General features: G+C 38.7%; 2 protein-coding genes across 2 annotated transcripts; both read left to right on the top strand.

Moving 5' to 3' along the window:
- Nucleotides 1–83: 83 nt before the first annotated feature.
- LOC101298000 (UPF0496 protein At4g34320-like) lies at nucleotides 84–1,793 on the top strand. Its single transcript, XM_004294769.1, has 2 exons — nucleotides 84–205; nucleotides 406–1,793. The coding sequence occupies exon 2, from the start codon at nucleotides 778–780 to the stop codon at nucleotides 1,621–1,623; it is 846 nt and encodes a 281-aa protein (XP_004294817.1). The 5' UTR covers nucleotides 84–205; nucleotides 406–777; the 3' UTR covers nucleotides 1,624–1,793.
- Nucleotides 1,794–3,813: 2,020 nt separating this feature from the next.
- On the top strand, nucleotides 3,814–5,800 carry LOC101297416 (cell number regulator 1-like). The gene is made up of 4 exons (XM_004294767.1): nucleotides 3,814–4,116; nucleotides 4,237–4,308; nucleotides 4,419–4,631; nucleotides 5,445–5,800. The coding sequence occupies exons 1-4, from the start codon at nucleotides 3,909–3,911 to the stop codon at nucleotides 5,516–5,518; spliced, it is 567 nt and encodes a 188-aa protein (XP_004294815.1). The 5' UTR covers nucleotides 3,814–3,908; the 3' UTR covers nucleotides 5,519–5,800.
- The last annotated feature ends 6,954 nt before the right edge of the window (nucleotides 5,801–12,754 follow it).

The raw sequence follows: 12,754 nt of genomic DNA, 5'->3' as shown, positions 1-12,754 counted from the left end.
CCCCCCCCCCCCCCCCCACCCCCCCCACCACACACACACCACCACCACTATAAAACAATATGGATATGGAGAGTCCTCTGGTTGAACACAACTCCAGCAGTTGCATTGCACAGAGAGCACCGATCACTTTTCTTTTGTCTCAAACCTCGAATCCCAAATTTTCGTACCTCATCGATTGCTCCAATTCTTTTATTCTCGGTGAAAGGTTAGCTATCATAGTTAATTTCAGCTTAGATTGTTTCATTTTCATTTCTCCAGTTGTAAATTATGTGTGTTTTCTGTTTTTTCTTGGTTATTTTCAAGGGTCCATCAGTGATGATAAAATTGACTCTCTCATGTTGTAGCCCTTTTTTGTTTTGCCGTTTTTCAAGTTTTTACACTGACATAACGGTTTTTGGATTTCAGTGATAGAACGTGGATCTGTGGTGCGACGAAATTTGGCCTAAAAAAATGATGAGAATGCTTAGATCAGCTCCGGTTCCTGCAAAATTTTCCTACAACAAGTTGGTCTCCACAGCTGAATAGAAGTCATTTAAGGAAGTTTGCAAGAAAAATACAGACTTGCAATCGTGGGACACCGACCTCAAAGCCCGTGCAGAAGAAATCGCGAAATCCCTCAAGGCTGGAGGAGGTCTCTCAATTGATTCCTTGAAACAACTCACACTCTATGTCAGTCGGTCAAACACGAAGACTGTGCGAGCAATCTTAGCATTCAAGGAAGATGCAACTAAAGGGAAGGGGAGTAGTAAGAAGAAGAAAAATGAAGAAAGGGTGAACATGATGGCTGACGAGTATATGAAGAACAGCTCTAACATGCTGGACTTCCTTTCTGAAATGGAAAAATTCCTCACACTTGCTCGCAATAGCCATTCATATATTACAACTGTGATTGAAAAGTACTTTAAGATCCACAATGGCATGAGAGGCAGAACTGAGTACTACAGGAAGATTGCGGATAACTTGAAGAAGCTCAGAGACTCTGATAATACCTTTGATCATTCTGCTGAAAACTTGCTCAAGAAGGCAGAAAGTTTGAAGATCCAGCATGAAGAAATGCTTCAGAAGTTTCAAGGTGAATTCATTAAGCTTTGTAAGAAGGAGAAACACTTGAAATCATGGGAGAACGTTGTGCTTATGATATTTGTAGGTGCTATGGTTGGATTGGCTATTGCCGGGATTGTGACTGCAGTTATAGCTGCTCCATCTGTTGCAACCGCAATTGCTGCCTGTACTTTACCGATAGCAATGGCTGGACACTGGTCTATCACTTGGTTTGAGGAGTCTGCAAAAGCCTTTAAGTATGAGCTGGAAGTAAATGAGGCGAGGCGCGAGGAAACTAGAGTTGCCATCAAAGAGTTGGGCAACATCAAGTCTTCGATTGATGGTGTTATTACACAGATTAATTCAGTCATCTACAATCCGAGCTCGGCAATGGATCGGGAACAAATAGATTTCACAATGAAGGCAATCAGGAGCAAACTGGGAGCGTTTCTGAATAAAGTTAAGGATTTGGAGAGAGACGTTGAAAAGGCCCGAAGGGAAATAAGGAAGGCAAGGGATGATGTTCATATCACGGGCACGCATGTAAAAAAAAGGAGCATTTTGTTCTCAAAACTAGCATGAACTACTTGTTATCAGCTCCCGTAGCCATCTGCTTATTGATCTGCACTCTTGAAGGCTTAGCTTGAATTGGCCTGTTGAAATGTTATGAAACAAGGAGTAGTAAGTTTGTGTAATTAGGAGAGTCTCTGAATCAAACAAACGTTGTAAACAATATGAAAAACTCAATTAAACGAATATGAACAACTCATAGCAAAAACTCATAATTATCCCTAAAATAAAGCTCCTTTCGGAGCTTTGGCATGGCCATATATAGATGATTGTAATGGCTCGAATATGCGCGCTTATTATCTCATTTCTCCATCATAGGCCAAGGAGTTGAATGCTTCCTCCATCACCGGTAACATTGTCAAATACGCATATTCGCATTGGCTTATCATTCGGTATTTTATAGTAGCTAGCTAGGGCAACCGGGAATATTTACAGAAGTGTAAAATGTAGGGTAAATCAAGAAGATAATATATAGGGTGGCAATAGCGTAATCCTAATCAGGTAAACTTAAACTGAACATGAACAAACATAATAGGATGCCCAACTGGACTTACTAATCGGATGCCCTAATGTGTTACAAAATTTCATCACTTTAGCCAATGATCCTATCATTGGAATAATTGAAAACAATGTATTAATTAAGCTTTTTCATAGCATTGTACATTAAAAATGTATTTTCTAGCGCGCAATTGATTCCGTACCATTGAAATTTCGACCGTATGCTTAAAAGATAACCAAAAAGTCAAAGGAATGCTTGGATAATTGGTTTAGATGGATTCTTCTTGGTTGAGACCATACATAAAAATGACATTGCTAAAAATTGACAAGATAATATTTCCACTTATTCATCAGAAGAGGAGTATCTTTTGATGCCAAAATCAATTTTCCTTAATGGCTAACGTACTGTATAAAAGGATCCTTGAAGAACCATAAGGTAGCGGGAAAAAAGACTTCTTCAACATGATATTTTATTTAAAAACGTATTTGCTCAAAAAAGATTCCATAAGAGGTTAATCGTAAATGATTACATTGGTTACGGAGAAAAAGTAAAATGGATTCATATACATAAGAATTATATATGGTCTATTAGAAATATAAGGATATATGTATTTAGTTTATTAGAAGGGTATTTTAGTATTTAGTTTATTTCTCCTATATATGTAGATGTAGGAATTGTTGTACTGTTTGATTTCAATCTGGTAATTCACAATGCTCTCAGCGTTTCCTTTTCTTTCCTGTCTTCTTCCTTCATTTCCTTTCTTTTCAATAAATCCATGAATGTTAACATGGTCGACAATACTGCTAGTCTATAAGCCACTTGTGTCATGCCCTGAATATTCTAGTATTTAGCTTATTTCTCCTATATACGTAGGGCTAGGCACAGGACGGGATGGGCCGGGATTTGGTGAATCCCGTCCTGTCTCAAAAATAAAAGAATGGGACGGGAAAGCATTTTTAGAAATTTGTCCCATACGTCCCGATCCCGATCGGGACCGGGACGGGATCGGGATCCCGACAAATTAACCCTCAAACAACATTAATGAAATTAATGAAAAAAAAATATCCAAATCACACAAGCAAAAAAAAAGAACATTGATGAAATTAAAAGTACTAAAATCAACAAGAACATAGGTGCATAAGTGCTAAATTACATCCCACATTAAAAATTAACCCTCAAACAACAACTAAAATTATCCAAAATCACACAAGCAAAAAAAAAAAAGAACATGAATGAAATTAAAAGTACTGTTTTAGACCAAATTGAGTGTGGTTGAGTGTATTGTAACACCATGCAACCTAAAAAATCAAGTATAAAATGATTAAAATCAAGTATTCTAATATTAGGGGACGGGACGGGATTTTTCGGGATAGTTTCGATCCCTTCCCGTCCCGTTTCAACATTACCATAACGGGACGGAACGGGACGGGATTGCCATTTTCAAAACCTATCCCGTCCCGTCCTGCTAACTTTCGGGACGAGACCGGTACGGGATCGGGATTCCGGTATTAAGTGCCCAGCCCTATATATACGTACTTCTCTTTGTATTGTCGCTCCCTAACTGAATCTTAAAATTTCTCAATTAGATATTTTCCAATGGATTCAACTAATTAATTTAGCAAGAGAGGCTGTCTATATCAGATGAATATATATATATATATATATACACACACACGCTGCTTCCATCAAACTTCTATCCACTCTTATATCTATATAGTTGGGAATTACTAGTACTCAAATGCGGACCCAAATCACGAATAGGCATTAAGTCGATTACGTACGTAGAGCTAGCCCGAATATGTATCCCACAGCTCCTGACCATGAGAAATATGCAGGTCATGATCATGATCACCATGTTCCAGGTCATGAGGTTCCAGCTTTGAGTCCTCATGGTGTAGCAAGAGTCTATGCTCCTCCATATGTAGTCAGTACGGGGCACTCTGCTCGTCACGTAGGAGGGGAGTGGTCAACTGGTCTTTGCCATTGTTGTGATGATCCTCCAAATTGTAAGTGAAAGAGAGTCGTCGACTCGTCGTCTATCGTATATTTTTACGTATACATACTATTTGTTACTAGCTATTTGTTTCTAACCGAATACTGGTTTTTCAATTTCATCAAATTTGAAGGTATGATCACTTGCTTTTGCCCTTGCATCACCTTCGGCCAGATAGCTGAGATAGTGGATCAAGGTTCCTCATGTAAGCAGACACTTAAGCTCTACTCGTTATGTTTGGATTTAGTCCTGAAGCTATATGCCTATGTATGGTCTGGTCTAATTGATCTGTTTTATTGCTGGGGTGTATTGCAGCTTGTGCTCAACAAGGAACGTGTTATGGGATTCTTCTTGCAACTACTGTTCTTGCTTGCTTATACTCGTGTTTCTATCGGTCGAAGTTGAGAGGTCAGTACGACTTGGAAGAATCACCTTGTGTGGATTGCCTAGTTCATTTTTGCTGTCCTGGTTGTGCACTTTGTCAAGAATACAGAGAGCTCAAGAGTCGTGGTTTTGATATGGGAATAGGTAATAATACATTCTTTCTCATCTCTTTTCTCTTAATTGTTCTTTTTACCTTCTTTTGTTAGCTAAAAGAAGGTATTCGATTAACTTCTCAATAAGCATCTCACATGCAATCGACCCTGATCCTCAACTAAATTTCTTAAGTTAATTTCTCACATGTAATATATGCGTGAAACTACAAATTAAAGAACATATCTCACATATATGTTAAACTTTGCGAGTTAAACTTTGGTTTTGATGTTCTAACTTCTATAATAACTGTTACGGTGTTACCCTATTCATGTACCAATGGTCCAATACTACCTGGTTTTCGAGCCATTAGAACCTGAAGGCAAGGCTTAATCAAGGGACCATCGATCATTGTTTAGTAGCAAATAGTTTCCGCAGAATATTATTTTTTAGCAATGAAAGTGATAATATCTTTAATTATGAAACCCAACTAGGGAAACAATACTATTACTTATCCAGCTCCTTATTTATACAACTTGCATAAATTAGAGGAAAACAAGTCTAAACTGCAGCAGCATATATAAGACGACAATTGGGTCAACTACTCGAGCCTTTGTATGCATCTTCTGCATGTTTGGTAGCTATGTCGACATCTAAAAACAAAACGAAGTCTATGCATATCTTGGATTGTTATTATATATATGAGCAATTGAGCATGTTGCTGGGTGAATTTGTATTAAAAACTCATAATGAAATGATCTACATGCATGCATTGACCTACGTTGTTTCTGTCGTAATTAAGTTATTAATCTTCTGCTGGATACATTTCTGGGCGATTAATATATGTTGTTTGAAAATATAATGAAGGTTGGGAAGCCAACTTGGACAGACAAAGGCGAGGAGTTACTCAAGCTCCGGTGGCACCAGGAATGATAAGATAAAAGAGATCGATGACGAGAAAAATTATGCAGATGGCACCAGTTCTAGTTCTTGTAAATTGGTTTTATGATATTCTCTTTCTATTTGATGCTGGTTTGGAGAATTTGCCCTTATCTGTTCTTGGGTACATATTGTGAAAAAAAAAAAAAAAAAATTAGGGTGGCATGTTTAAGCTAGCAAATGAATGATTTGAATATTAGCTCTCCTACGATATAGTGTGTAAAATTTCCATTCATGAATAACAAACTAATGTACGTAGTGCTTCCAGCCTACCATTCACTTTCAGTTTTATGTTGTTATCGGTTTTTAAATTTTTTTTACTTAGAAATGGATAGTTTCGATTCATTGATTATCCTTTGTCAGAAAGCTCATACATTAGATATCGATACTTGTCTCAGTCATTGGTGACAAGCTTGACAAATTAATGACAGACAACCCTCGTTACAAGTGAGCACAAATCATCAAACCTATTACAACTTACAACCATACCTATCTAACCATTCATGTAACGATAATATTAGTCGCCTAAAGACCTCAATTGGTGTACAGCTAAATACTACTGTGAAAGCTAAATACTACTGTGAAAGAATAGATATAATTTTTCATCATAAGTCTAGGTAACAAACAACAAAATAAAACTACATTCTTACCTTTATTATTAAGACCAGCCTCTCCTTTATTAGACCTCGAGATTGTCATGTGAGACAAAGTGCATAATTACTGGGCATGCTTTGTCACTGATCCGCCTACATAAAAAATTGAGCCTAGACATATATAGGCCCAATATCCCAGGTCCCCATACCTTTAGGGTTGACATTTTGTCCCGATCCAACCGTACCAACCGAAAAACCAGCCAAACCGTCGGAATCGATTACCGCCAAAGTCGGTTACCGACTTTTCGGTACGGTTGTACCGTACCGTACTTCGTACGTGGTACGGTAACGGTATGAAATTTTATACAAATACGGTATACTGTACCGTATAGAATTTTTTATAATATTAAAAATCATCTAGTCTTAGCCGTTGATTTCAAGAAGAATGAATCTTAACCGTTGAAATCTAATCCTAACACTCAGTCGCTCTCTCCTCTTTGTCACTCATTTGCGCTCTCCTTTCGCTCTCAAACTCTCATCTCTCAATCTCTCAAACCCTAAATCGATTCCCAACTCCTCACTCACTCACTCACTCAGTCAGTCGAGTCAATCCGCCCTTTGATTCGTTCCTCATCAGCTCATCGCATCCCTCAATCCCTCATTCGGCTCATCACATCCCTCAATCCCTCATCCGGCTCAACCAAATCATCTCTTATCCTACAAATGGGTCGCCAAAGGATTAGGATGAGCGCAATTGGTAAGGGCGCAGGTGGTAGGGGCGCAAGTGGTAGGGGAGCGCAAGGTAGGCAAGCTACTGAAGCTAGACAAGGTATGGTTCCTGCCTTCCTGGATAACTTATTAGTCTGAACTTTGAATATATGTTATTTGGTTCTTGGATGTTTGATCTTCTTGGATGTTATTTAGTTCTTAGTTTGAATATGTTATTTACTTATTTGTTATTTGTTCTTGGATGTTTGAATATGTTATTTGGTTCCTAGATAAGTTCTTAGTAATCAAATTTTAAGTTGGTGATGTGAGCAGGATGATTATGCTTTGTGTTTGATGGATGATTATGCTTTTAGTTAAATGGTTTTGATGTTCGGAATTAGGACTGTTTGTATCAGCTTTTAATGTTGGTTTCTACATCGGAGTCTGGGATTCTGTATAGATTTTTTATGTTGTTCTCCTTATGTTATGTGAAGATGTTTGTAGGTTTGGAGTTTCAGTTTTATTTTAGTTTTCATTTGGTTGATTTACCCAAGTATGCATAAAATGAATACTTGTCTTGTGGGATACCCACATTTAGTCGGTTGGATGTTTATGATTTATGAATTGACATTTTGTGTTAGTCTGTTAGAATGATTTTGTGGCAAAATAGGTACCTACAGTTTCTTTTACTCCTAAGTTCTGCAGCAGAGTACCTTTACTACACTTGTAATTTAGTATTCGTTTTCTTATCTAGCGTGACCAGTTCTTTTCCTTTGTGGGTGAGAAGACTGTTATGACACGTTTCAATGCATCTGAATACATCAGTGTGCTTTGAGATTGTTAGTTATTAAGAAAACTTGGGGATACTGCTCTTTGAGGAATAGGTGCGAGACCATGTGAGAATAGAAATCTGAGCCACGAAGGGGGTTAGGGTGGGGGGTGGGTGAGGTTGCCTATCATGAAATGTGTGAGGACAGGGTTGTGGAATTTGGCTTGTTTGGTAGTTTCTTCCCTTCCCATATGAACTCTTTCTTATATTCCTTAAGATTAAGAGAGATAATCACCTCGTTCCTAGACTGTTGTTCTTCATAATGGTTTTGATGTTTGGAAGATATAATGTTTGATGCCAGCCCTAGACTCTTGACAAATGAAAATTTTGCAGAAAGTTTCTTGAAACTTAATCTATCCATCCTCTTGTTAACCTATTAGCTTAGACACCCTTAGCTTCTCTCCTAGGTTTGTCTCGTCTCTGCTGAGTGCTGAGACTGGCTTAATTTCTTTGCCCTCTATTGAAAGAAAGTCATGGTCTATATAATTTGGATCCTAGATAATATATCACTATACTTGGCCAATGAAAACGAAATCTTCTCTGTCTCCTAGATAATATTAGCCCTCAGTGAAGTAACATCATATTTGTCCTCATTATTCTTACTAGAAGGTCATTTGATTCATGATTTCAGATATCATTCCCCATATAGTTTGGACTACATAAAACTTATAATTACTATTAATAGTCAAATGGATCAGCTGTAAGCAAATTAGGTAGGCAAGAATAGATAGCCAAAAGACAAAGATGATGTGATGTAAACAGTAGTATTAATAATGCACAAGGCTTTACTGCCTTAGGGAGTTTAGGCTATTAGGAACCCTAGTTACCCTACTGCTTTGAGGTTGTTTGATTTTTGGGATGGTCCATTCCTTTGGTGCCATTTTCACACTTTTGGTGTGGTTGGCCGGTTTGGTTCTTGTCATGATTTGGTTCTTGTCATGATTTGGTGTATATTGGAATGATCTTATTTCAACTTAGTTGTTAATTGTGTCTTTTTTTATTTTTTATTCATAGTGGATACAACAATGTCCCAATGTCAGAGTAGTCAGACTAGTAGCTCTTCTCCATCTATTCAATCAACCGCAAATGTAGAGGGAACTACATCCTTACACACATCCCCATTAGGACCTCCCCCTGAACCTTAACGCCCTCAACCTTTAGCTGAACCTCAATCTCAACCTCAATCTCATCCTCAAACTCAACCTGAACCTCGGCCACAAAGCTCACAACCTCAATCTTCTTGTGGGCAGAAACGAAAAGAACCAGCCAACAAAAGTCCTCTTTGGGCATACTTTACTAGATGTAAGTTCCCAAACTCGGATGAAATCGATCCAGAGTGGTGCACCTGCAACATTTGTGGTGAGGAAGTGTTGTGCTTAGTTAAGAGGAATGGGACAAGCTCAATGTGGTCTCATGTAAACAAGAGATGTTTGGAACACCCATTGCATCCCAAACTAGCTGATTCTGATCCCAAACAATCCAAGTTGTCCGTAGATAATGTGAGTGGAGCAAGAACTTACCATAAGTATAACCGAAAGAGGTGTGATGATAAGTGCATAGCGATGATAATTAAGGATGAACTACCCTTTAGGTTTGTGGAAAAGGAGGGTTTTAGGGAATTTGTCAATGAATTAGAACCGGAGTGGCCGATATTAAACAGAAAGCAGGTTGCCAAGAGTGTGTTGGATAAGTTCAATCATGAGAAGGCGCTTTTGTTGAGTGGCTTGAAGGCAGCAAACACAAGAATATCAATCACCACGGACACTTGGACATCGATACAAAACATCAACTACATGGTTCTTATAGCTCATTTTATGGACATTGACTGGAAATTGCACAAAAGAATCATAAACTTTTGTCCAATTGTCAGTCAATAGGAGATCTCAGTGAGGATATTGGTAGAGTTGTTGAGCAATGTTTGAGGCAATAGGAGATCTCAAAAGTCTTTACCATCACCGTCGACAATGCATCTGCTAATGATGTAGCGGTGCAATACATGAAGAGAAGGTTGAGGGGCTACAAGACTTTGATGTTTGAAGGGGATTATTTGCATTTACGGTGTGCTTGTCATATTATCAACTTAATAGTTAAGGATGGTTTGAAGGAGTTGGAGAATGGGATTGCAGCGATATGGAATTGTGCAAAGTATGTGAGGAGTTCATCTTCGAGGCTTGATAAGTTTAGGGAGTTTGTTGTTTTGGAGCAATGCAGGGCTAATGCCAATGTTCCATTGGATGTAATAACAAGATGGAATAACACTTTTCTTATGCTAGAAGCTGCTTTGAAGTATGAAGTTGTGTTTGGGAGGATGGCAGAAGAAGATGGTGCATTTAAAAGTTATTTTCAGGACAAGGTTGGACCACCGGGTTATGATGACTGGAGGAATGCAGAAGCCTTTTGTCTTTTTTTGAAGAAATTTTATGAAGCTACTTTGAGGCTTAGTGCATGGAAAACAGTGACTACAAACATCTTATTTGTCGAGATGATTACATTGTAGACTGAGATTGACAAAGCTTGTGAGTTTTCTGATGAAGTTTTGAAGAGGGTTGCTGCTTCTATGAAGGAGAAGTTTGACAAGTATTGGGCAGTTTTGAGGTTGTGAACAAGGTAACCATGATAGCTAATGTTCTGGACCCAAGATACAAGTTGCAGTGGGCTAAAGTGGCAATGAGAAAAGTTAAAGCAAGTGTCGTGGTGATTGAATCGATAGAAAGTGACTTGAAGAAGATATTGATGAAGATGTATGAAGAATACAGAGGTCAAGACATAAATGAGATGGCTGAGCAGACTTCTCTCTATGATTTTGAAATGGAAGCAGATGATTTGGATGGCCTCGATGAGGTTAGCAAGGAGATAGCAACAGAGAGGATGGCTGAGCAATCAAACTGTATAAGAAATGAAGTTGATCAGTACTTATCCGATAGATATGTCAGCATCTTCTCCAAGAGTTTTGAAATTGCAAAGTGGTGGAAAGGCAATGAGGCAACCTATCCAGTGCTATCAAAGCTTATAATACCCTAGATTTTCATATCATTTTTCCTTGTATTATTTCCTTAATTAATGAAGGATTATTTATGGAAATTCTTTGGTTTATGTGAAGTCGAAGTTTTGGGAGTTATTTTAAGGTGCTTTGACTTTTAAGAGGCCAAAAGTTGACTTTATTTCCGTAAGTTATTTTCGAAAACTTCCTTCATGAAAGTTGTAGAGTTTGTCGATACGAGTTCGTAGACATACGACACGCCTAAAACGGATGTCGTATGAGAAAGTTATGGTCAGAGGAAGTTAGTTTCCGGTTTTGGTTTGAGTATAAGTAGAAAATGTGTGTGTGGGTTATTTTAGAAACCCTAAAATTGCACAAAGCCCCTTTCAGTTTCTCTCTCTTCCTCCCCGAGCCTCCGTGTTCTCCCGTTTTCTCCGGCACCAAACCCAGTCGTCCTGCCACCGTTTGGGACGCCGCCGATCACGTCGGGTTCCCAGGACTGCTGCCTTCAAGCCTAGGTCGGTGTTGCACGGCGGTTGGCCACAGACGACGCCAGCAGAGGACGTCTCTCTCGGTCGGAATCGATGGTGCTGCCTTGGTTGAAACTGCCGTTTACGACGGTGACGAGGTGCATCATTGGGTGAGTTTTGCTTGCCTCTTCCACTTGTGTGTCATTGGGCAAAGCAATCAACTCAGTTTTGAGTTTTCAACTTTGATTTTCAGTTTTGGTGCTCGAATTTGTGACCGGATTTTGGAGCAGTTCAAGGTCGATTCGAGGCTAGTACACAGGTACAAAGTTGTTCCTCTTACTTTGATCTACGAGTCGAGTTTGTTGGATGTTCAACTGGTAGCATTGCGGGGTGGCGCATGGGGCCCACTCGCCGCCGCCTGTGGTGGTGTGTGGCGGCGTGTCTGGCCAGTATGAGTGGGTTTGGTTGTTGTGTTAGCTTGTTGTGTAGTTGTGAGGGTGTTGATGGTGGGTGAAGGCTAAGTGTTGATTAGGTTTTGTCTTTGCATCTTAGGTGCTAAGTTGTTCATGGTGTTCATTAGATCGGAAACTTAGAAAGTTTGATCTTGATGGTAGTTTGGTTGTTGTTGAGTGTTCAATGACCTTGGGAGGTCTTGGAGGAAGGATTGCCCTTCTTGGGGGCAACCTTTAAGTTACGAGTACTTTGATCCATGTTGTGTTTGTTACTAAGGTTAATATGTGTGTTATTTTAGGTGATTTGTGAAATTGTGAGTTGGCTTGCTCTTGTGTTTTGCGGAAACGCAGCGGGCTATTGAGGTGAGTAAATCTCACCAAGGTTCAATTTTGAACCTAATGTTAATATGGTCATATGATGATAATGATGATAATGTTGGATTTAAATATATGCTTTTAATTGTTTTTAAAAATAGATGAGCTTGATCGTCAACGGCTCATGGGTAAGATAAAACAAGTTTTCTTTAAATGCTATTTTGAGATTCATGTGATCATAAATTTTATTGATTTTTGATAGATTATTCTTGTGGAATATCTATAATTGTTCATGTAAATATATCCATGTGGTAGGATATAATTTATGATGTGATATTGTGTTGTTGAGGATAATGTTGTGATATTATGATTGTTGGATAAATAGCCAAACCGGGTTCCAAGCCCTTAATTGGGTGATTGGTTGCGGTTAAGATGCTATTTATTATTTTTGTGTTTGATATTAGACAGTCAAACCTAGTTCCAAGCCTTTGGCCGGGTGATTGGTTGCGGTTAGGAATAGAGCTCTAATCCGTCTGTCAATGTAGGTCATGGGAGATACTGTATGGTATCTGGGACCCATGGGTACACATTTTATTGTTGTAGGTCATGAGGGGTATTTATTAATACTTGAGACTCATGGGTACATGTTAATTGAGATAGTGTTGAAATTTTGGTTTTAATTATTGATATAAATTACTCTTATGTTTTAATGGGTTGTTGGAGGTGTTGTGTTTATTTTGAGAATTACTTATACGGGCTTTTTAGCTTATCGGGTTTGTTGTTTATAACCCGGTGCACCATTTCTTGGTGTAGGGGTTAGACCTGCAGGTGAGGATCAGCAGGGTTGAGGCGGAAGGTTAGTGGCATTGTTTTTTTTTTTTGTGGGTTTTG

This window comes from Fragaria vesca, linkage group LG3 (genome assembly GCF_000184155.1).
Source record: "Fragaria vesca subsp. vesca linkage group LG3, FraVesHawaii_1.0, whole genome shotgun sequence".
Lineage (NCBI taxonomy): Eukaryota > Viridiplantae > Streptophyta > Magnoliopsida > Rosales > Rosaceae > Fragaria > Fragaria vesca.
Note: the sequence above shows the minus strand (reverse complement) of the source record. Positions and strands in the feature narration are given on the sequence as shown.

Excerpts from the sequence above, each read along its gene's own strand:
- LOC101298000 (XM_004294769.1), top strand. The coding sequence starts at position 778 with ATGATGGCTGACGAGTATATGAAGAACAGCTCTAACATGCTGGACTTC.
- LOC101297416 (XM_004294767.1), top strand. The coding sequence starts at position 3,909 with ATGTATCCCACAGCTCCTGACCATGAGAAATATGCAGGTCATGATCAT. Across the intron at positions 4,309-4,418 it reads AGTGGATCAAGGTTCCTCAT|CTTGTGCTCAACAAGGAACG; the intron begins GTAAGCAGACAC and ends GGTGTATTGCAG. Across the intron at positions 4,632-5,444 it reads TGGTTTTGATATGGGAATAG|GTTGGGAAGCCAACTTGGAC; the intron begins GTAATAATACAT and ends AATATAATGAAG.